General features: G+C 43.5%; 1 protein-coding gene across 2 annotated transcripts in view; it reads left to right on the top strand.

Annotated features, from left to right (window-relative positions):
* The first annotated feature begins 359 nt into the window (after positions 1-359).
* LOC124067443 (anosmin-1) overlaps positions 360-25,450 on the top strand; it is a 38,599-nt gene continuing 13,508 nt past the window's right edge. Inside the window, exons 1-5 of one of the 2 annotated variants that reach the window (XM_046404771.1) lie at positions 362-730; positions 6,610-6,657; positions 20,316-20,378; positions 20,708-20,930; positions 24,987-25,171. In XM_046404771.1, coding sequence (XP_046260727.1) covers positions 539-730; positions 6,610-6,657; positions 20,316-20,378; positions 20,708-20,930; positions 24,987-25,171 — 711 coding nt within the window. In that variant the 5' untranslated portion in view covers positions 362-538. Of the gene's footprint in view, positions 731-6,609; positions 6,658-20,315; positions 20,379-20,707; positions 20,931-24,986; positions 25,172-25,450 lie in introns of both variants that reach the window. The other variant, XM_046404772.1, reaches the window with a different exon arrangement.

The raw sequence follows: 25,450 nt of genomic DNA, 5'->3' as shown, positions 1-25,450 counted from the left end.
GTCACAGCATCATTTACTTTCCAGACGCAGAGTATGTTAAAAAACCAAAACATAACCACACAATAAACTCAAACAGCAGAAGTCTGAGGGTAGACACAGGACGGGCTAACACTGGACAATACAGTGATACAACAGTGTACCTTAGTAGTGCAAATCGTGCACTGCACAGCAAGGTGCTGGATCGATCTTGTGTTAGAATGTAATTAACATAATAATAACTCATCCATCTCGGTAAACACTGTAGCTCGCGGGATTATCGACCGCGATTTCCACTTCACACCCTCTGCTTCCTCTTTATGGGCCTGCTCTCTCCACAACCTGCCCGCGCCGTGTGAATAGCGTGCGGGACTATGCAGCAGTCTACCTGCTTTAACGCTCCTCGTGTCTGTCTGTCACCGCGGGATCGTCCAATCGCAGGGCGCGTGAAGCCCGTTGACTCCTCCCCAGTGTATAATTGAAGTTTCTTTAGTTTCTCCGGCGGAGCCCGCACGCAGTATTGTCCGATCCGTGGAGGGATTAAATACACAACCGCGGGAGCATGTTTTCCAGGAGTCTGAACGTGTGTGTGACCCTGTGCTTGTGGATTACGGCGTTAATGAGCCCGGGAAGTGTGTGTGCGAGGAAGCAGGACGACTCTTTCTTCACTGCCAGCATTTACCGAGCGAGATGCGCCTCGAGATGCCTCAGTCTGCACATCACTCGCATCTCCGCTTTCTTCAAGCACTCTCAGGTACGAGCATGTGCTCACGGAGTCTCCAACTTCTGTCAGTTTCTGTCAGAGGATCAGAATTAAACGCGGCGTTGTGACTGTTCAGTGGATCCGTGAGGCAGCCGATAATGCCTCATGAGTCTAACCTGTTTGTCTTGAGCCCATTGTGAGTAGACAGTAGCAGGTCACTAATGGTTTCTCACATACTTTCTCAGCTGTGTCTTCTGTCAGAAATGAGCACTGGCAAAGAAAAAAAAAAGGGGGAAAAGTGTCAGGAAAATAACAACACCGGCTGTAGATATAAACATCTGTATGAAGGTTTGAGTTGTTTGCAAAGTTACCACACACAGTATCCTGATGTAGGCTATCACTGAGCACTTAAGTGTGTAGAGTGGGACGCTTTCTAATCTATACGAAAACACACTGCAGCATTTCTGAGACTGAGAGATGATGGACGCCTTTTGGTGGAGCCTTTCACTTCATTACTTGCTAATAACTAGAAGATGATTCTTTCTGTTAGTATAAAGGTGATGAATTTAACTCTTGATATATGTATTTTCCTGTTGTCTGCATATTTTGAAAGCGTCTGTCATACATTCATAGTGAGGATTTTACACCAGTGTCCCCACAAAGCATGCTGCTGAGAGGCAGGAGCTGCTATGAATTAGCTGTGTTCTTTGGCTGATTTGGTATGTGGTATCAGAAGTTGTTTTTCACCCTCCACTGGACACACTGTTCTCTCCCAGGACTGTGGAGAAAAGGACTGGTCACTGATCCTTCTCCCCTCTGCTCCTATTCACCAGCTATCTATCTGGTGTTTGCCTTTTATACTCACTTCATTTGCATTTGCAAGGCTTGCCTCTCTGAAGGTGCACTAATGAATCCCTAATTGTCAGGAAACACTGTGGAGCAAGGTACATTTGTAATTCGTCTCAGTGAATCAACAGATTGTGTTGCTTGCTTCTGTGTGACAAATTAACTTTACTTTCTGAGCACTTATCGATCCAGTGTAGCGGTTCTGATGCATGTCCACGCAACTCAGAGACCAGTGATTAATTCTAGCAATTTTATTAAGGAGAATATACACCTGGGAGGAAGGATGAATGTAATTAACATTTTGGTGGAAAAAAAAAAACACACTCCTGTGCCTCCGAAGGACACAGATTGAAAGCAGTGTTTTTTAATTCACAACTTGGCCAAAGTAATGCTGGGGATTTGCGTTGAGAAGACTCCCAGGGTATATTGTTGCCCCGGGTTGCAAGGTTTGAGAATCAAATTAGTCACCAGCTGACAGAGAAGTCAAACAAGTGATGGAAGTCTCACCTCTAATGAACAGCTAATAGTCTATATAATTGACTGCAGAGCCTCAGAGTCTGAGGGAGCCTTACTCAAGTGAGGGGAAAATGAGAGGGAGGTATTTGTCTAAAGAGAGGAGCATTTTTGTGGTTTGTGATAAGCAAGGTTGCTCGAGTGAGCTTGTGGGTCTAAGAATAGAAGGTAGTTCTTGATAATCTGCAAGGGCTGTCTTATGCACTGTGTTCTCAACAGTCCTTTCATGTGAAAATGGGGGGTCTGGTCAGCTGCAAAAACACCCCCCCCACCAACCCCCATGTCCTCTATCCCCTGGCCCTGCCAATAAATGCCAGCATCACACCTCACAGGCATGCGGAGGATGCACGCTGAACCACCAATGCCGCTCCGCCGAGGTCACCTTCCTGCTAAATGCTGGCGCCCAATTGTGCTAAATGTGATAAGCTCTAATGTACTGTTGCCACAACACTGGAGCATGCTCGCTCAGCACAACCTACAGGTGGATCTGCTTCCTCTGGCAGATCTTATTACAGCGACGGGCCGACAGGCTGCTCGGAGCTCCACTCCAATGATTGAGACGACAGACCTCTTAATTCACCTCGGACATCCTTCAGGGGTCATTTAATACTCCATAGGAAAACCAAGACATACAACACTTTCCATTTTAATGGAAATGTCTGGGCTGTGTGTCAAAGCTGTGACTTTTGCCTACTGTTTAATATTTTACGGCATCTACTCAGTATCTAGTAATCTATATGGACCACTACTTATTTTGGTTATGATACAAGAGACAATTTGTCCTCTTAACACATTCTGCAGCTGTAGAATTTAAAAAAAAATGTTTTTCATATCAGCTTTTAATAGGATCGTTCTGTGAATGCTGGAATGATTCTTGGAGAATTTAACACTTGCAGATGTTACGAACACCCATGCAGCTTTCCTTTTTATGTGGTTGAATCAGAGGACAAATCAGAGACTTTGTTTTAATTGTCTCAATTGTGAATTAGTGTGAAATGGAAACAAGCATGGAGTTGCAGAGTTAGGAAACCCATGGGTTGTCCATTTGTTGTCAGATTTACGGCAGCTGTAGATTTATTGATGTAATAGTATTTCCAAATACAGATTTATTGACATTTTACTCCACATTTGGAGAACTTGTCACCCTAGTACAACAGACAGAGGGGAACACCCAACCATAAATATTAGCCTCGGACACTTTAAAATATTAAGAGCGAGCTGGGAGCCCTGTGCAATAATGTATTCTGAAAGCATCAGCCTTGTAGTGGATTATTTATGTGGGGACCTGTGAAGCCAAAAACAAGGTGTGTCCATGAGGCCTTGTTATTACATTCAAAGCAATAAAATTGTAACATTTTAAATTCAGTCATTCATTTCTAATGTGCTGCACAGTAAAGTCTAAGCATCTTTCTTGAGAGATTTGTGTTTTAATAGAAGGGAAGGAAAAACATTGGAAAGTAGTTTTTCCGTGTCCCCTTGTTTTTTCCTTTGATATTAAATAACCTGTGGTGGAATCAAACCTCAGCCAGTGCTCGTCTCGTGTGTGGAGTTTTTCATTAGTGAAGACAGCGGATGAATAGGGGTCTATGTAACTTGGCCTCACCTCACTGTAAATGCTTTTAAACCATGACAGTCCTGTCTGTAAATCTCAGCCCACAGTGCTGCTACACCCAGAGCTACCTCATTTGACAAATAGCCTCCATTCCTAAAGTGGAGACAACTTTACACCAGTGTTGTTTGAGATTTCTGAAACACCCTTTTATGTTAACATTGGATGTGCGCAGAACACATTAGCTCACTTTCAGAGCTCCTGTCAAATAATTCATATAAAGTGAATAATTGATGAGAAGAATGACCACAGCCCTCACACCCACTCAAGTCAAAGCCTAAATCTTGAGGCTCTTTATTTTAGTGCTGCATGTGCATGCCCTTAAAGATCAGTTATTTCGGTGTTGTCTGAGGACCCTGTGGCTGTCAAAGGACACACAGAGACACCAGTCTGTCCTTTGAAGTTCAGTTTCCTGTTAACTTGGCTACAAAAGCCTCACAGATCCAGCAGTATTTTTCCAGTGCTTTAATGTTGGAAAACATACATGCAAGATTGAATACAATTCAAAAGCAATTCATCAGTGTAAGCTGAGATCCATTTAATCCAAATCAGAGACTCATAGGAAACAAAGGATTCCCATTTTCAAAAGGTGGAATGCTATCCTTGAAGATAAAAGGGGTTTTGTCCATGTTCCCCTCAGTTGTCTAGACAATGCAGCACGCCCCTGGCCACCTGCTCTGACTTCTCAGCTGACAACAGCCATAATGTATCTCTGTGATAAATTCCCTGTTTACATGACTCCACCAGTGTCACTAATAATGCAGCGAGTTCACCTTAGCCACACATTTGTAGACCACTGTCTGGTCTCCCCTCTTTGACCTCAGTAACTCAGGAAGATATCTGGAAAGCATTCATTGACTGGAGTCCTTGACAGTCCTCAGCACTGCATAATGTTCAGACTGCAGAGGAATGTCATGGTGAGTCAAAGGGATGAAGTCCTGACCTATAATTATTCCCCCGTTGGTCCCTGACATGGTGGGGTCAGGCTTGGACAGCTGGGGCAACATCCTGCTGAGCTTCTCTGCTACAGAGATGCTGTCACACAGCAAAATTAGCTCCTCTGTGGATCTGGCCCTGCCACTGATGATGGATGGGCGAAGAAAGGTGTCAAAAACAGGATTGATGATTTAGGACATGGTTTAGAGTTGTGACAATATGTATAAATTATCCAGAAGCACTGACTGCCAGTGTAAATGTCAAGGTTTTATTCATGACATGTTACCAGCAGGGGGTCTACCTCGATTGGATTGATCGTTTTTTATAAGTAAGCAAACTCCATAAGGCTTTAAATCCTTTGATACAATAAAAAAATGGGGAATATTTCATATTTAATCAACATTGGCAAAAGAGGGAAGGTGCTCTATCACACAGAAAAAGGGCAGAAAATTTGCTGATGCACAGTAACCTCCTCAGCCAAGTTAGCACTCATTTCCACTTCATTCACTCATATATTTTTCATTCTTATCTGTAGTTTTTTGTTGAAGACATTCTCCTAAGACATGACCATACAGTCATGGATTCTTTTGAAGCCATTTGACCATTATCCTTGACACTAAAAGCACCGCACTTACTGGTACTGGATGTCAAATTAAACCCTTTAATGATAAGTTCTCTCCTAAGGTCTCATGGGAAATTTCTTCTGGATTACATTGTGGGAAAAGGCTTTGAACTTGACATTGAACTTAAGCAGACTTTTTGCCTACAGACCCCTAAAGTTTGGCTGTATTCATTGCTGTCATTAAGTAGTAAAGGGAACTTCCAAAACTGAAGCAGAATGAACTGCACTAATGAAAAACTCAGTGCCTCCATTGAGATTATTTGCATTAGACTCTTCTAATCACAAATCCAGAGGAGTAGAAAACCAGAACCACAAGACGCACCAGGATTTCAAGCAGCTGTTATCAATATTTTTATGATAACCGTGGACCAAATTACAATGTATGATGTTAGAAATGTCGCTTGTGGTGATGAACCCGGAGAGAATTATCACCCGACTCTGCCGCTGCCCTCAGTGGCTTTTCAGCATCACTCACCACCCAGAGAATGATTGTACCTGTCCACCAAACAGCAGAAAAACAGACTAGTGAACACAACAGAGCATTTAGCAAATAAAAAGCTACCTATTTTCCCCTGGAGTTGGTAGAGACCAAAAACAGAGCCAAAAGTCAGTGAAAATCAGACTTACATTCATCAAGTGGCCAGAAAATCAACTCCAACTGCCAGATGCGTGAATAGTAACTGTTTTAAACACTGACCCAAAAGTGTCTTTTTCTGATACACATCACATTCAAACATTTCATCTCTTTCATGTCGGTCAATAGCTCGTTTAGTCTGAAGCCCTAGCCTTGCACTTGCCATCCAAGCACAATTATGTTTGCAAAGGATGACAGCATAATTCTCTGTCCTAATGGAATTCAGGAAATGTCCACTTGCACAAGCCATTTACCCCCACTGGTCCTTCACTCGCCAAGTCTCATTTGTACACGTAGAAGGTTTGTAAATACACAGCAGTATTAGGACCAAATGTTTTCCTCGTCAGAACACAGAAGGTGGCACTTCCACAGCAATTAGAGGAAATTGGCAGTATGTGCAGTCTGCGCAGGAGTGCTGACATCAGTTCCCACCTCACTGGCCTTGGGGACGTCTGTTGAGAGATCAAACAGGACCTGAGGTCACCGTACTCTGCTGAAACTGACCAGAGATTTGCCCTGGCCCTGGTGCCAGTGACCCCACTTCCCTGCTTAGGTTACATGCACTCAGTGCGCCAAGCTGACTCAAAGTGTGTCTTTGAAATTTGTCCACTGTTAGCATTATTGTTACTCAAAAACGCCATGACTAAAGTGGTATATAGATGTATTGCAGTGGGAGGGAAGAAGGTCACAGCTGCATATTAATTTGTTCAATTGATTACTGTAAATGTATTTTCAGCAATATCTCTGATATTTCTCCTTGTCTTTTACAGAATAATGGATCCTTGGTGTGGTGCCAGAATCACAAGCAGTGCTCCAAGGTAGTGTGGTTTCGCTTCTTTCATGAACGAGATGCATGCCACATACGTGCCTCATTATCAGGAGGATAATGCAACATAAAGTGCGCGAGTCACGACAGGACTAGTTTTGTCATGCCTACAGAAGGAGAGACTTTGAGAGCTGTTAGCACAAACTATCATGAGAAAAAACTCTTCATTGCAGTCAGTCCTCACTAGATTGATTCTGCTTTCACTGAATGTGAATAGGATACAATTAAGCAAGATTTGAAGGGGTTAAATGCCGATTTATGAAAGCAAAGCATGATTGTTTTTTCCCACTCTTGCCATTTGGAATTTCAGTAGGATGCATTACGGTACGTCTCCCGCAGGACTTGTTTGTGTTTCGTGCCCTCCTCCCCAAAGAAGGTTGAAACAAAGCTGGTGTTGACAGGCTCCTCTGGAAAAGATGGCGCTGACATACTCTATCAGACTCTCCTGGAGCTGTTGACAAGGCCTTCGGAGATGTGCTGTATAGACTGTAGACAGAGAACACTATGGAGCTGAAATAAGTAGGGTGATATGCTCTCAGAGGCAGGTCCAAAGAAATCTGAACAATGCTCAGTGTAGCTGTCCAAGGCTCTCATCTCCTCACACACAGACCGTGAAACCAGGATTTAATGCTGTTAGCCCATGAGGACTCGAAATAGGACACGGGCAATGCACATTCATTGTCTAAATAAAACACAGGAAGCGTGTTATTGTCCAGGTGATGACAAATTAGATGTGGTCAGTGTTTGTATTTGTTTATTTTTCACAGTCTGAAGACCTTGTAGTTCTTTTAGAGGAATGTATACTCAGAACTTGGGCAAATCACAGCACTGCAGTGATGGTGATTAATTGGAAATTCAGAAAAACGCAGAGTGGTTACTTTTTTTCTTATGCTTGCTTAACACAGCCTTACATTTGGTGTACATATTAATCACAATCAGTGTCTAATAACAACTTCCTGACAAAATGACCCCTTGCGTTTCATATCTAAATTCTTTTTTTTTTGCAGTTTCAGATTGTTTCCTTGGCAGTTTGCATATGCCTGGGACACAGCAGAGCTATTATGCTTTGTACTTTCCACTACATCTGCAAATGTATAGGTGATTTCCCATCCCCAAAATGCAACATGTTCGTGTTACTTCCCATTGATAATTTCAATCTCAAGGCAAAGCATGACCAAATTAAGTTTGTCTGTCATTTTAAAGTTAATGTGTAGACACTTAAGAGGACAAACTTCTATTGTTTTCACCATATTGCTATGAAAGTTCTCTCCTTTCCACTGTGATAGCCAGCATCGGCTCTCGGCACCACTCATTCGGCAGAGTTTTATGTTTGAAAAAGGCTTTTTTTGGCTGTGAGTCCAGGCAAAGCATGCTGTTTTCATAATCAACCGACTAATATTGCTGAAACTCTGCAGATTTCCCCAAACTCTTTAATGGACTTCATGCTCTTCTTGCTATAACAAACATGTCAGTTAGCACGTCTTTATTCTACTTGTAGGCTGCAAATAAATGAGGCTGGATTTGATGTAAGCCCACTAAAAATAATGATGTGCTTGTGCTGTTACTGCAGTATTACTGTGCTTCTCTTCCACTCTGCTGTTCCAAAGAGTTTTGAGGGCTCTCTGAATTGAATTAATTTAATTGTAGCCAAGGTTTTTCTTCAGTCTTGTAAGCCAGGGCACGGCGCTGAAGTTTAATTTGTTGCCAGAAGTCAATATTTTGGTAGCAAACATCACCACACTTCACATTCACATCAGCGACTCGAGTGCACACTCAGGGCCTGTGTGTAGTGTGTCAAAACACAGAGCTATTGTGGCCACTCTAACAATTGTACCAAATGGGCCCATGCTTTACAGTGATTCCTAGTGAATAGCTCAACAGACACTGATTAGCCTCTTCACTTCATGAACAGCACACACTCAAACAGAGAAACAAAGGCAGTGGCTCCTGGGGAGTGCGTTAGGGCAGAAGGCCTGTCCGCTCAGAGCTCTGTTAAAGAGCAACAGAGGGCTCCCCGCCTGTGAGGAAAATGTGAGGAAGGGCTGCCTAATAATTTAGACAAAGATGCTGTGACCCTGTCCATCTGTCTGCGTTTTAGGACATCAAAGCCTCCTGTTTCCATTTGTGATGAGAAAGTCATCCCGGTCATCCCATATGCGGTGTCCGGAGTCGGCCCCCGCTCTCAGTGTCCCCTTTGTCATGGTAATTAACCTGCTTGCCCCTCTCTTCAGAGTGCAGCGAGGTGGCATTTGGAGAGCCGGGGAGTCATTATCATGCTGTAACACTGGACTAGCAGACAAACTCCATTCAGCAGGGGAGACGCCAGCAGAACAGACAGCAGCAGCATTTTCCATGAGCCATTGTCATTTTGTCTCCGCACTGTCAGAGCTCCCCCACTTAAGAAGTTTGGACGTGTTCCCTGAAAGTTTTTTTTTTACAAAAAAAAAAAAAAAAAAAAAAAAAAACTCCACAGGGTGTTCTCTTTTTCTGCCAGTGTAGAGAAAATAGATTTTTTTTTAGTGTGCATGGGAGAGGGTGCAGAAACAGCCAAGAAGCTTTCCACGTTCAGACCATGGTTGATATTAGCAGAGTTTGCTTTCCCCCATGGGTGTGATCCAGGCTTCAATTCAAATGCTAGTGTAGACTTAAGGCAGCTAAATGCCGGTCTGCAACAAAGCAGTGCGCTTCATTACTCAAACTCCTCTCAGGAAAGGAAGAGACGAAAGGACATGTGCATTATGCCTGGATAAGTCGGCCTGTGTGGAGTCAGTGGTACGAGTCCATCACTTATAGCTCCTGAGGAAGAAACATTTCTCTTGTAAACAACCTGAATAACCTAAGCATTTTAAATTATCAGTGTGCTTTTTTTCCCTCCATTTAGACTGATCTTTCAGTGAATTAGCTTGGAGTGGTGAGCTGAATTAAAATACCAGTCTTTAATATAATGTCTTTCAGCAGAGAGATGCTGATGTTGATTTTTCTAAACCAGACACATCCCAGCCCTTTATTTATGCAGAGTTTCCAGAGGGAAAAGCTTTAGAAAGATACATTGTCTGGTCATCATTTGACAGCAGTAAGTCTTGCCTTTTATAGATGTCCCACATATCCCAGGTGGCTCTTTTGGTGCGGTCTTTTCCTACCAATCACACCCTGAGCTGCACATACCAATGCAAGAATAAGAAGTGTTTACTCTTTTGGATTACATGCACCCTCGTCTTCACATGTTTGAAGCTTTGGAGCTTTTTGCCTGAGTAACAATCACTGGAATGCTACTATGTCTCATTCAAAAGTGTCTTTCAAAGCCCACTGTCAACCCCCTCCCGTACCAACCCCCACATTTTCTCACGCCAAAATGAAATGGTCAAACTTCCCTTTGGTTGTTCGTTTTTCAGGGTCAGTTGAACCTCTAAAATTTAAATCAGAAGCTCAGCTGCGTTCTTCAGTATGTCTGGACAAATATCACTTTCGCTTGAAGCTTTGAAGGTGTGTCAATGCAGTTTACAAGTCTTTTGTGTGGCCATCTCTGTAGGTAGTATATTTTGAGGCGCATTCAAAAGATGTGATGAAGTGGGTGCTGGTTGTGTAGGTTTACAGCTGGGCATGGCTGGGATTGTTAGGTGCTTAGACAGACTTCAAAGCACCTTTTGGTCATGTTGAGGCCAGACATTGGTCTCACCTCCCTGTGTTAGCCGCATTACCAACAACAACACCTCAAAGCAAGCTGGACTAGAAATCAATCTGTCAAGTGTGCTGCGTGTCTGGATTGCCTGTCAGGGTAGCTGCTATACAGAGTGAAAAATTGGAGAAACGGTCCTTGCCAGTTTGACTTTATCGATTTTTTTAATTTCACATGTATGTGCATGGTTTCTGAGATCATTTCAAGAGACATCTTTGTGGTTTCTCAGAAGCCTTTCCTCTTGTATTTTATCGAGTTTGAGGCAGTGTGAGTGTTGGCCTCTGCGTGTGTGGGTGGCGGAGGAGTGTGAAGCAGGGCTGGTCAGTCCCAGCAGGAAGGACCTGATCTGGACATGGTTGTTAAGTTTCATTGGCTAAAAGGGGGGGGGTCGCTTCATTGGCTGCTATCTGTAGAGCTCATTATTCACATGGTGGGTGGCAGAGAATGGAAAACCCCCCACAGCAGAAAAAAAATCCAAAGACATGGCCACAGGCGAGGCCATGAAACTGCAGTTTAGACTTCCTCAGCAGTGAAAGCTCATACCTAAAGCTGCTCCCTGCAATGCTGTCTGTTTAATATGTGATTGATGAACAATCCAGGAACCCCTCCGTGAGGAAATACACACACCTTCCTTGTCCACATCCTCATTTTTATTGATCCCACTACTATTTGGGAGCAGGAGCCTTCTTAATAGCAGTCATTTATTTTCTGTGATAATCAACCTTTCAGTGATAGCCTGATTTCACATGTTCTTCCTGTCAGAGGGGATTTTATTCTGTTGAAGGATTAATGTAATCAAAGCCGCTGTGAAATCCTCTTTAAGCAATAATGACCAGTCACACTGAGACAAACAGCTGTCATCCAAGTGTTTATTCCCATTCTGAGGATGGATTTGCTTAATGCCATAGATTACAGCTCACCTTTCATGTAGACATGTAGACTTCTTTTTCCCTCACCGCCTCATGTGTTGAGAGGTGCTGAAGCAAGAAATGATTTTCTGGCTTTGTTTATGGTCTGCGTTAATATGACGTTACTGGCAACATTCACATTGACGATTAGAAGATTAGAATGTAAGAATCTTAAAGCTGATGTACTTAGCAGATGCGGGCTTATCAATTTATTCCAGCTCCAGTCAAAGCTGCTGCATCCTGCAGATAAATCCCGCAGATTGTATGTGACAGTTTCAGGACGATGGAGAAGCAGGATGTGTGTCAAAGACTCAGTCATCGACAGCTCTCTTAACCTTTGACTAGATGACTACTTCAGCAGAGTCGTTTCAAATTAAGATTTCCAGACTGTAAATGAATCAGACATGAACAAAACCACCCTATTTTTGACTCTTTAGTTTGTTTTCTGCATCAATATAAATTCAAAACTCCCACTCTGCTCGCCCAGATTTGCCCTCTCTTTGTATAGTGTTTAGAAAGACACATACAAGAGAAATCAGTCATCACTTCAAGCAAACAGAATGCGTCATATCGCTGTTATTGGGATGCACACTGTGTCTCAGGCTGTCCTACAATTCAGAGATACTGGAAAGTGCTGTTGGTGTAAGGAGCTGTTAGTGGGGGCTGGAGAGGGCAAGTAGGATTAGTGAATTTCAAGTGTCTCTGAGACTCAAATAAACAAGTGGAGATAGTGGTGGAATGTGACTGCAGCATGGGATTAGGACGGCTTTACTCCCCTCAGCGCTGTGTCGTGTTTTACATGTTGTTGGCCTACATTGAGACAATCGCCAGGTCTCGTTTCATTTGAGACGAGGAGGGATTGAGACAGCTTGAGTGGTCAACTGTAGCAACTGTCAACTCCTCCTCCTCCAGCCCCCCCGCACCACACACACACACACACACACACCCTTTATTATGTCTACTATCTGTTCAATCTGCAGCGACTGACGGCGTCATGACAGAAATGCATTTTTCATCTTCTGCTTGGAAAACGCTAACTCATTACCGTCGCACTAAATCAACTGTATGGACAGTTTGAGTAAATGGCTTCGGCGCTGAAGAAGCGTTTTATCACGCGATGCAGTTTTCAGCTCTGCTCCCATGCGTCTGTCATCATAACATTATTCAGTGTGATGGTCTGGGAATAAATACAGTAAATCAAGTGTCGGGCAGATGTGACGTGGTTTTCAGAGAGCAGAGAGGGTTTTGGTTTTCCCATGCCACGTCACAGCTGGCCTCTTTATCACCAATCTGACCCCACATGATGGATACATCCTGTTGAGTCTAATTGTCATGAAATGTAAACCGAGCCCAGAGGTAGGTGATAACTGAGGCTCTGGTTACAGCCACTGTATTTTTTGACTCTTGTCGCTGCAGAACATAACAGCGAGATGGCAGAGGGCCTGTAAGAGAAGGAGCCCTCATAGGGGTGAGGGGCATCGGTGTGTGTGTGGGTGGAGAGGGGGTGTCTGGGTGAAACTTCAGAGTCATTAAGTATTAAGTGAAGTGCTATTGCATTCCACAGCAGACAAAGCACAATTCTGGCTAAGCTGTGCGGGCTTTATGCTCATAAATAAGGCAGGCACCTCTGATTGTGAGGTAAATGTATAATTCATGCACTGCCCCTCCTGCTCCTCCTCGTTTTCTTCTCACTTTCTGCCAAGCTATTCCTTTTCAGCTCTTTGTTGTCTGCACCCTCAACTGCATTTAAATTAATAATTAAAGTGATGCTCAAAGAACGTCTGTGACACCACCTGCTAGGTTACTCACCGTCTCCGAGGGCAGTTTGAGAAACAAAATATAAAGTCTTGAACCGTATGCATTTCAGTTCACCCCACCACTGCTGGAATACTACAGTGTTTTAGTTGGTTGTAAATATGAAGGAGTTATGACACTGGCAACGCTCACGGTGTGCGTCTCTCTTAGGGCTGTAAAACACTCGGAGATTTGGAAAATGTGTCATTACCCGAGAGTAATTCGAAGAAGTCTGTCAATCTGAGTCTGAATTAATTTGCCTAGTTATAATAGCAGAATCTTGTATTACTTATAATGAATAAATCTTATTGATTAGAAGCTCCAACAGAAGTGGTGCAAGATGATGGCAGCCCTGTATCTTATTCCATTTTTCTTGGGTGTTGCAGCTATAGACACCTTGTCCTCTCTTAGAGCAGCTTTGGCAGATGTAGAAAACAGACACAGGGATGACTGGTATCTGCTGCACCTAATGCCAAATTTCCATAAAGTTTTGATACATTTTGCACCACACACAAATGTTGTCCTTTCTTGCTTTGACTACAGCAGTCCTCTTCTGACACTGCGAGCCTCGTGGGTTTCCTGTTAGTTTGCAGAAGCTTATGTAATTGCAGAATTTAAAATCTCACAGCAACCACTGCGGTATAATTTTAATTTTATCAGTGTATGAACCCCCCCCCCCCCCCCCCCCCCCCCCGAAGTGTTGGACTTTGTATGAATATTTAAGATGCTCTTACATTGACTCACACAACTTTTTCAAGTTGAGAATGAAACACCAGCAGTGAATGGGAATAATTCCAACAGCTCCAGTACAATTCCTCAATGAATATTTTCACACGTTTTTCCTTCCAGGTAAGTGTGGCATTTAGATAAGCAAACCTCTGCTCGATGGGACACCTCATTTCATATTTATGAGCAGCCTTGTGAGCTTGCTGAGTATGAAGTTGCGGACTCACATCTCAAGTCAGCACGCTGTTAATCTTATTGATCTACCTGATCCACCTCACTGTCTGCTCAACACACACCTGTGCAGATTTACAGCAGTACAGAAATTAAATACACAATATCTCATGGACTTAACACACCATAAGGTCGTATAAGGTTTATGAAATAACGTGTCTAGACTTTGTAACTGCTCAGGACGTGGATATCTTTTTCCTGATTTACTCACTAGATTTTTTACCGTCCTTTGTAACTTAAGGGCACGTCAGAGACATATTGGAAAGCCTTGCTAACATATGATTTTATACTCATTTAGGTCACAGCTCCAGCACTTGATGAAATATGGTTCAGCCTAGTTAACCTGTAATCATAGTCTCCATGGGCATTATCTGGAAGGCATTTACAAAGATTTTAGGCATGCTACTTATTTTTTTTCTACAAAAATAGACTTAAATTTTGAGTGGAAATCAAGCTGACTTTGGATTCTGTCAGGCAGCATGAAGTAAGGGGAGAAAGAAAATGAAAATCGTCAAGAGTAATGGTCCTCACTGTGGCTTTCCATGAGTACCCAGGGTGAGAAAGGGAATGGGTTACAGACAGACTCTATTGTGCATAAATCAGAAAATATTATTTACATGTCTGAGGTTTTTCATCCATCTTAGTTTTCAGATTGTTCTCTAAATGGTAGCAGAGTACACCGGAATGCCAAAAGCGATGAAAAATAGCAAAATCTCTTTATTTTTCTTCCTTTAATATTTGTGATGGTTCCATTTTCAAAACCAGCATTAATTTGAAGTGAAACAGGGCTGAAGGTACTGTATACACATAGCTGACAGTCCATTAATCAGTGAGGTGATTGACTTTTTTTTTAAGCAACAGTGTCAAATAGTCTCTGGTTTCAGCTTTCTCAGATGTGAATATTTGATGCTTTTCTTTGTCAGAAGTCAGTCATGTGAAGGTTGCAAGAAGAGGTGATGCAGTGCGTTTTGCATAGACAGTGTTGAGTAACTGGTTTGTTGGAACACTTTAAAAGGGCATGAAACTCTCCCAGCCATCATTAGCACAAAAGATGAGTGCCTGCATTGAAAAAAAAAAAATCCCGTTCTTTGATGAAATGTCAAAGGTATGTGGGGTGTGACTGCTTGCTTGCAGTCAGTCATGGCTGTGCTGTTCACTTCAGTGTCCCACCTCAGTGCCCTCACTTTGACCAAATTTTCTGGCTCCTACATCTGCCAAGATTGCAACAGAAATACTCAAAGTCAGGCTGCAAAATTTCTCTTGAGAACCCGTTTTTGCCTTTTCTACAGTCTGTGATTGGCATATTTCATTAAATGACTTTTTTTTGTCTTTTTTGCAGTTGTGTTACAAGATATGCAAGACGTGTCAGTGACACCACCTATATGGTGTAGTTGGCTAAAGGCTAGGAAAACACATGCACAAAAAAAATTATCACAGAAAAAAAACGTTGGAGGCTACAGAAACATGGCCTCTTAGCATTGCTGGCAAGTGAAAGAGCATTGGCCATGTTTGTGAAAGATATATCTCACGATAAAAAGCGTATTCTTTGTCTGCACTGCAACATGAGCCTGGTTTTTTCAAATCTACTTTGGAGCGAGTTTTGGAAAACATCAATTTTCTGAGAATGATCACCCAGGCTTAGTGCAGACGTAAGGCCAAAACAGAGCGAAAAGATGAGTTTTAAAATTTATCTGGATTAGTGTGGACATGATTTGAGAGTGTGAGAGAGAGAGCATGAAAGGGAGATAAGAACCGAGAAGAAACTGGGGAAAGTCGAGGGGAGGCGACAGCCAAATAAAAGTGAAATAGAGTGAGAAGTGAGCGAATACGTGCAGTAAGTGCCTGCTTCGGTAGAGGAGAGAGCAGGGTCTGGCGACTTGCTCCTGGACGGGTCGATAGATATGAGCAGAGAGCTGAGAGCTGCTGGAATAATTGAGTCCGGTTGTTGTGAGTGTGAAAAGCACCAGGGCAGCAGAAAATAGCCATAACTCAATGAGATTGGTGGTGAGATTTACGATGTGTATGATCAACGAAAGAGATTCCTCCACGTCTGAGTCTGCTGCTCCGTCCCGAGGGCCAGCAAAGGCACCTTGTAAATATCTGTTGACACTACTCGAGCTTTACACCGGCTAGAAGTGCTGGTATCGATGCGTTCGGCTCCTAGATGTCATCTTGAAGCTTTTGGGATAACAGAGAGAAAACATGTGGGGTGGAGGTTGGAGGGTGGGGGCGGGGAGGGAGCACAGGTTTGTGTCTGCTAAATTCAATTTACAAAATAGCACATCTGTCTCACGCATCTCCTCATGACTGTACAAATATGGCAAAATGTAATCTACATCAGCATAAATTATAGCCCATCTTTTATTTTGTATACACTGTGTATTGTTAAGCCCGAGGCAGTCTCCACTGATAGCTCTTCATGGTTCATTAACTAAAGAAAAAAACACTTCTGTGATGTTTTATTATGTACTTTTTCATCGTTTACATTATTCCAGTCACTCACTCGGCCTAGTAAGCCTTTTTTCTTTTCTTTCTTTTTTTTTACAATGGGTGGAGATAACCTTGCTCCTATGATGGAGAAAGGCAGTTCTGTACACAGCAACCAACCCCCCATCTCTCTCGCTCTCTCTCTCTCTCTGCGAGTCTCTCCCTTGCCTCTCCTCCCCCCATGTTCCCCCTCTTCCACACTGCGCCTCCCTTCTGCCTCGTCCCAGCCATGACAAAGTGAAGATGGGCTGTGGCATTGGCTGCCATTCAGCCTGACTCTCTCATCGGCCCCACAGAATGGCTTTCAGGGTCCCCCAGAGTAACAACTGCTGCGTTTTATTACAGCGTGAAATGGGGAGTGAAAGAACGCTATGGATGTTCCTGCTTAACCATGCAGGATGTGTCCTTATTGGGTAGGAAGATAAGAGGACAAAGGAGAAATCAGCCGCTCTGATGCTTTTGTTAAGACTAACAGCTCAGGTCCATAGAAAAAACCCCACACTCTTGTTTACCTCTCAGAATAAAACCATTTGTGTCTTTTTAGATTTAATTTGTCCAGAAATATGTTAACATAACATAGGATAATTACATGCATTCCTTACGCCATTCCAACAGATGGTAGCTGCGTCGCCAGCTGGAGAGATTTGCTTGAGGGAGACCCAGACATTGGCACCCAAACCCAGCAAGATACACTATGTCCATCTCAATTATGCTCTCTCCTCCAGTTCCATGCTGTGTTTTCCCAGAACAGATCTCAGAAGTCAGACACTTGCATAGTTATGGTCAGGGGAAAAATGTGGAAATGTTTTAGGCCTCCGAGCCTCAAGCGGACCCACTAATACTAACTGTTAGACCACAGATATCTCCTGATGTGTTCCCACTAACAGAATAAAGTCAGTTTTATGTGCCTTTCATACACACAGGAATGTTTACAAATGATTTTGGAAATGGTTTAACCTTTTTTTGGTTTGTTTTAATTAGCCAATTAGTGGTTGAATTCTTACTCGCAAAGGCTAATGTGACAGTTTTGTAAAATTTCGCCAGACAAAAGCAGGAGTACATGAGGAGTATGCATTCAGGAGGACGAGGGCGTGTGTCTGGGTATGATTTGGGTGGAGCCGGCAACCCCCCAAAAAGTTGCACAAGTGCTTATAGAAAATATGTTGTGGCACTCTTCCAAGCATGCTTTCGGCTGCATCAGTACTATGGTTTAGATTGAGCACCAAACAGAGTAAATACGAATCAGGCACTTGATTGATGAGAGCACCTTTGTAATTATATACAGCCGTCCTATTTGCTTTGGCAAGACATCTGTCGCCAGTCCACCTCTTCCCTACTTAAATGTCAGGTTGTGGGTGTGGCTGTGGAGAAACGCTGACAGATTGTCAGTTTTCAGCACACCTGCAGGGAGCTCTCACCGCCTCGACACAAATGCTCGTCTTTTTTTTAAGAGCGCCGTTTACGATATAGCCGCTCATTCTAGTATAAATGTCCTGGTATAAATATTTTAAAATACAACTTCTTTGCAAGAATTCAGTTGTTTTTGTTTGTTGGTAACTTTTGTCCAGAAGAGTTAAAAAATGAAAGACAACAACAAAAAAAACTGTTACTTGAAGGGTGAGACAACACTGAACACACAGCCAGCATTCTGATCTGTGGTGCAATATCCTCGTACGCAATGTGCTGTGTTAATTCATGCTGCTTGGCATGCAAGCCTGAGCATCTTGATGTAACGATGATTCTATTTTCACTTCTGTAGCTGCGATTGTGATGAACCAGAAAAAGATTCATCCTCAAGAAAAGCCAGTGGAATGCATTCAGTCCGTGCACACAAGATCTTTCAATGAGTAAAATGAGCTTGATCCCCTGGCTTACGTGTGTATGTTCAGTGATTTGTCGAAGGGATTTGGGGGCTTTAACATGTGCGTCTACTGGCAGAATGTCCTTTAGACACTGGTGAGGCGCGCAGCTATTGCCTCAACACTTCATTGTTCCAGTGCTTGTGTGAGGCTGGGATGCTGAGGTTGCTGCTACTGCTCGTCCTCGCCAGAGGCTGCGCTCTCAGAGGACACAATTGAGAACAGAATTAATGGTATAAGGTCACCATATTATTAATAGCAGATGATGATAAAACAGACTGTCTTGACGGTGAGGCATAACTTGGACAGTGCAGTTCAGCTCATATGTCATCTTAAATCTCTGAGGTGGTTTCACCTGATCAGCTGGGTAGAAACCACATTAGTTTCTCTTGGAGCTCTCAGCTGTCATAACTACATGCTTTCCCTCCGAGGTGTCCAATTTTCCCTCTGGCACATTATATTTTATATCATCACTAGAGAGATATCTATATTGCTATGATGTAATTAAGAAAATACCCTCACACCCTCCGGAGCTGTCTGTTTAACACTCAATATGCAGTCCACACAGAGCTTCTCGGTTGCTTGAGACAAGGCCAGGCAAAGCAGAGAGCTGGGACTGGGTGTAATTGAGCGCTGGCAGATGTGTGCATGGTCTTGATTGTAGCATGTTTCTCCAGAAGCAAGGTTTATGTTTCATCATGTGCCCGTCCACCGCACTCCATAAAAAGAAAATAAACTTTTCACTGGCAATGGCATAATAATGACAGAGTTGGCTAATGAGCGAATTAAAGTCATAAATACAACCCTGACTGAGATGTGAAATTTCTTACATCAACTTTGTGTTAAATGCCCTCCCTACAGCAGGTTCCCTCATTTAATCACTGCTCTGTATAGTACCTTACATAACCCTGCATATTGTACTGATGATCTTTTTTCAGGAGCCTCTTATCCTAGCCAAAAGTGGACTTTGGCTGATGGCACATCTCCATATCTATTCTGTTATAACTCCCTCTCCCACTGACTGAACATATTGGACTGCAACAGATGAAGAATGTGGGCGACCGTGTTGAAAATTTACTGCTGTGCCTTGTCTTAGTACTGTGGCTGGTGCAGGAGTCTAAATTAGATGGAGCTGAATGAGTGACTCTGGCAGGTCTCGGGTTGGTGTGGTTTGGGCTGCTCCCAGTGTAGCGCAGATGCAGCCTGGCAGTGGTTTGACTGAGATTGCTCGTCTCTTTCACACCAGCTCTCAGTGGAACAGGAGCACATAAGACCCGAGCTTCTCTCATTCCCATCTGAACACAGTCCCTTTCCTGTGGCAGCATCTGCCTGATTCAGTTGGACGTGCGTGAGCTTTTGTGTTATATTCCATTCGCTTTTATTGAATTTGATTCATTCAGGGAGTGTAGTATTTAAACCAAGAGGATTGGTAAACTTTCATTTTAAATTTTATCATCCCATTATGTCTGGCAAAATGACTCGCCTGCTCCTATGCCAAGCGTTCAGTAAATTTGTTCCACGTGTTAAAGAAGGGAATCCCAAGAACATTAAACCAAGTGTATCATTCATTAAGTGCTCTCTGTTCAGCTTGGTAAAGAGAGGGGAATTTGATGCCCGTGCCAGAGTGTATCAGGCCCAGACATGAGCAGGAGAAGCAGCAGTGAGAATGAGGCGAGGACAGTATGGGAGGTTAGTAGTGTTGAGGCATGAAGGGCACATTCAAGCATCAGTATATTCCTAGACACTGTCTTCTCATAACAACCCCTCGTCTGCTTTTGTAGAAGATTGTTTATCTCCACCTGTAACAAACAGAGGTGTGATTGGTTGTTGTGAACGTGCACGAGAAGTGGCTGAGCGAGATGCCTGTCAGGCAGCCAAGGACCCGAGCACCCAGAGTACCATCTCCACAGCGGTGGCTCTTTGATGTGGCTGGCTCTTTGAAAAACTGACACCCTTCTCCTTTTCACAGTGCCTGGAGCCCTGCAAGGAATCCTGGGACCTGAAGGAAAACCAGTGCCAGGACTTATGTGAGGTATGTCACTACCACAAATACCGTAATTGCCTCATACACAAGTGTTTGAGCTCTCCATACTTTGCGGGAAAATTTGGCGAGGGGAAAGTTTGAGAGGGGCATGAAGTAACTCTTTCTGCGCTGTAACGGCACTCAATGTAAGGCTGAATCAAAGCTGTTAAATGTAACTTGCCGCTCCAGTGAGTCATAAGCTGAAATGTAAACAGAACAATCCCTGTTAGCTCACTGGAGCTGCCAGAACGTAGCCAGGCAGGTTGGTCTTAAAAAGTAATCTGACATATATTTTTCCTCTCCTCCTCCTCCTTTTCATTCTCCCCCTTACTCCTCAGCCCCTCTTTCCCAAAAAGCACTATGAGTGTCTCACGAGCTGTGAGTTCCTGAAGTCAGTAGAGGGAGTGAAGCAAGGCGACTGTCCTGCCCCGGAGAAGGCCAGTGGCTTCGCAGCAGCCTGCGTGGAGAGCTGCGAGGAGGATGGAGAGTGTTCGGCCGTGAAGAAGTGCTGCTCCAACGGCTGTGGCCACACTTGTCAGCTGCCTAAAAACCTCTACAAAGGTAAACCTGTATCATGTTGTGTTACAATGAGATGATTTTGCAGCAAAATTGTTCTTATAAGTTATAATCCTTAACTTTTCAGTCCTGGTAGAATTTAGTTCCTCACTTCTTGAGCAGTTGCTTTATCAGAGATACAATAAAAGACTAACTGGAATATTTATTTACAGTACATCCAATCATTTATTAGTTTTCCATACAACTCTGGGGCACTCGAGGAGTTGGTTACCCTCGTTAAATTTGAGGAGTGCGGTCCATCGCCTTCAGCTCTTCATCTAACAGCTCCTTCGTTTTCCACTGCTCCCTCCAATAGTTAAAACTGATCTGCTGTCCAAAAATGCTGAAAATGACCAATGGAGATGCGTTTTGGTGTGCAGTAGCTGTCGAGCACAAATACATTGCATTTCCTGTGACGGCATAACGATAAAAGCCTCCCGTGTTTCGCCAGTTGAAGGCTTTTTATGTGGAGCAGCTCCAGTAGGAGAGTGAACAGTAGACAGAAAGACTGTTATCAAAGGGAAGATGGATCATATACAGGCATCATGACAATCTCTCATGAAGGCAGTTTGAGTCCAGAGTGGGAATGGTGGACTCTGCTGCAGACAGTAAGATCTGCTAAAGGTACTTTCACAGTGTTAACTCACTGAATGGTTATTACTGTGGTTGTAGTAAGTGTAGTGTAGTGTAGGTGTGATGACTGAGCCACCAGCAGGTGAGTGGACTTTAAGAGATTAATGCACACAGTGTCTAAACGTTGGACTGTGTGCACTGATGAAGTTGCTTAATTGTCTGTGCACTCAGCATCTCATGTCTTTATTTAATTATAACTCGGTTCTGTTTCCGAGAGGGACCACATTAACACAGTTAGCCAGCTGAGTCATGGATGCTCCCTCCCTCCCGGTCTGTTTGTTCAGTAACTGGTAGTGGTCCAGAGCAAACATCATGTTTTTGATGTGATTAAACTGTTGCAGTTTGCATAATTTTCATAAATAGTGTTGAACCAATTAATCCCTCTCTGTCAAACATTAATTTTAAATCTTGGTGACGCAAATTGCAGATTATCTTCAACAATTTTTGACAGCTTGCTTAGAATCATAAATCTTTATTTCATCTCTGCACATTGTGCTTCACCCACACATCTCTTATGCTGCAAATTGGAATCAATCTTCAGTCGTGAATTTGCTGGATAAGCTTGAGGGTTTCACAGACCCAGATGGACCCAAGAATCTTTTCTCCAGTAAAATAGTTTAATAGGGCTGCCTGAGGCGACCTGATGTTCTGAGGGTGCTGAGTTTTGTGAGAGATCCGAGAGCCCCTCAACTTGAAGATGGGAGCTGGAACTACATTATATACGCTATCAGCACACAATTTCTGGTAGCCTCAGGTCATAACAAAGTTGGGGAGATGCTGAATCGAGAGCAGTGGAAGATGAGCCTAAATCAAGCTTTGAGCTGCGGCAGATAGACTGTAGCCGCGTATGCTTTGAATCACACTGCAGTAAGTGTAAGCATGTTTCACTGTGCGTACTGTATTCGGCTGAGGCAAGAGGGGAGAGCATGTGATTTTGAACTTGAGCTTGTGCACACAGAAGAACATGCTAGTATTTCTGTTTGATATTGAAAAAAAAAAAATCCTGAGGGACTTCATGGTGGATGTTATGCTCAAAAGGTGAACAGCACGTTAATCGGGGTAAAGATGAAAGCGGGCGTAACCTTGAAAATGTCTATACAGCGTCCTGGTCAATGAATACCATTCACTGCACCGTGAGACCTTCAAATCAAGCAGCCTGCCCGCTGATTTAGTTCAAACACTGAGCTCGTGACGGGTCGCCGTCAGCACTGCATGCACACAGAGTTACACTGAGCGTTTTGGTGAAAGTCCGGATGGAATTCCCGTCCCCGTCTGCAGTGTTAAAGGTCTAATTAGCTGCTCATGGTTTGAAGGGCGTAATTGTTTCTATGTGTGCACAAGGCTTTGCCATGATGAGCCATGATGCTGGAAGCCATTAACAAATACAAGCGGGGAGAAATGGAGCGTTTCCCCCACTGAGATCGCTCTCAGATGTGTGTGTGTGTTTGTGTGTCTTCAGGTTAGGGTCCCCAGCCCATGTGTAGGTCCCTGACAGAGAAAAACTTTACTCTTCAGGATCTTTGAGACACTGGACCCCCACTGAGCTTTTGATGTGTAACATCAAGTTTCTTCTTCTTTTTGTACATCAGTAGGCCCGATCCACTGAGTATTTGTGTGCCTCAGATAAAATCTGCTGTACCATTATAGAAGCAGGTACTTTATTAAGCTCGTCTAGTTCTTTGATTTTCTCATCTTTCTTTCTAGTCATCTCATTTTCTCCGTTTGTTGGAAGAAATACCACCATGTGTGATGCAGCCCCACTTTTACGTGTGTTTTCTGATCACAAGCGGTGCACAGTTCCACTCTATACTGTGGGAGAAACTAAATACGGATCTGGTGGGTGGTTAGAGGAAGCAACATGTGAAAAATGTAGGTGTCAGAATGAAATTTAATTCAGCGAGACTCCTTACACTGTCACAACAAGTCAGCCGGTGCATCGACCTCCCTCAGCCATCCTTAGTTTACGGTAAGTCCTTGTGCTGCAAGAGGTATTTGCACTGTTTTGCTCAACCCCCTGTAATTAGAGCAATCATTATGACAGTATGTGCGTGAGTATTGAGAATTATATTCCTGTGAGTGTAATTGTTGGCATGATTAAGACATGAATGGACGCTGTGCCTCAGCAGCAGTTACATCATGGTTTGGAGTAAGCGTGTGGCCATTGAAAAATGAATGCTGTATGATTCTTGGACCAAAGCTGACCTAAAAGTTATCCTTGGAAAGAGCAAGTTGAGAGAAAGTGTATTCGTTGCCCTCCTACATATTGCGGAAGAGAGAGCGTATGTGTGGTTTGGGCTTTGCAAGAGTACTTGTGTGCCTTTGTGGGAAGATGAGCTAAGACAGAGCAAGAAGAGGAATGCTGTGGTTACCTTGGTGTTCATCATTGCGCGGGAAATGTGACACGTTCGTTTGCAGACACACACACACACGCGCACACACCCAGCTGTGGAGCTGTGAAACCACAGCACAATGACCCCCAGCTGTTAGTATGCAGAAAGCTGTTATCAGCGGGATAAAACAAAGTACTGACTCCATATGCATGTGGTTCAAGGACCCTCCTCCATCTTCCCAGGTTTTATAGGCATCAATCAATTACCTTAACATTCCCTCTATGAGGACTGAATGGAGATATAAGTTGATCACGTGCTCTGCATACAAAACACAGTCTTGATTAAGTTGTTTACCGACTTGAAGCTGGTGATAAATGCGGAGCAGCGTTGGGCCGCTCAGCAGCAACCGAGGTCCGACATAATGGTCGGAGGTGCCAGGTGATTTATTGAGAAGTGTGGGATGTATTCAGCCTTCTACTGTACTTCCAAACTTGCTTTTCCAATCTCCATCTCATTATCACTATGCCCGATGCTCAATCAACAACTCACTACGTCTCCGCTGCAATAAATTCACTTGAGAGACTCAGTCTGACTTGGCTGAGCATTTGGCTCAGTCCTGCACTTAATAAATCTCTAATTTATTGCACATGGCCACATCAACTTCATCTGAAAGGCTGAATGTGAAGCCCAATGATGCAGATAAACTTTATGTGTATGTGTGTAGGTTTGCACTGGTGTATTTTGTGTCTGCAAAAAAGAAAGAGACGTTAATTCACGCGATCTCACATACCTACACGTAAGCTATGCGTATCATTACTAAGAAGCGCAGGAACTAAAACACATCACTCTGGCCAGGAAATATCACCATCTGTCACAGTAGAAAGATGATGCTGTTGACCCACAGCATGTATTAAATCTGTTGCAGTGAGATCATGTCTCATTTTCAAATCTGTATCTGTCCAACTCTGATGGTGTCATTTCAATTTCCACCCAAGAAGGAAAAACAACAAATTTCATGTTGGAAGCTCACCTACGAGGTTCCACACAGTGGTGTTATTAACTCCTGTCACGCTATCCCCTTCCTTGCATGTACTTTTAGGAGTCCCTCTGAAGCCGAGGAAAGAGCTGGTGTTTTTGGAGCATCCGTCAGGTCAGCTGGAGATCCGCTGGTCCTCCAAGTTCAACATTTCTGTGGAGCCTGTGCTCTATGTGGTGCAGCGCCGCTGGAATTATGGCATCCACCCCAGCGAGGACGATGCCACCGAGTGGCAGACTGTGGCACAGGTAGGAATCAGCACACCATACATGCAAAGTGCTGGGGCACGTTAGTAAGACGAAAAGTGTTTGTGTTTAGATCCCATCAGCTCTTATTACGTGGGTAATTGTTTTGATCAGACGTTTGGGATTTGCATCACAAAGAAATTTCAGCTTCACATGTCCCAGCATGCCACATGCTACAGCTGTGAAAGTGCTGCATTGCGCTGACAGACTGTTGCACACTGTTGCACATTCCTCTCAGCCACAGTGTCTTTGAAAGTTTGGCAAAGAGAAACACACAGATGA

Source organism: Scatophagus argus, chromosome 11, assembly GCF_020382885.2.
Source record: "Scatophagus argus isolate fScaArg1 chromosome 11, fScaArg1.pri, whole genome shotgun sequence".
Taxonomy (NCBI): domain Eukaryota; kingdom Metazoa; phylum Chordata; class Actinopteri; family Scatophagidae; genus Scatophagus; species Scatophagus argus.
This window is presented reverse-complemented; position numbering and strand designations above follow the sequence as displayed.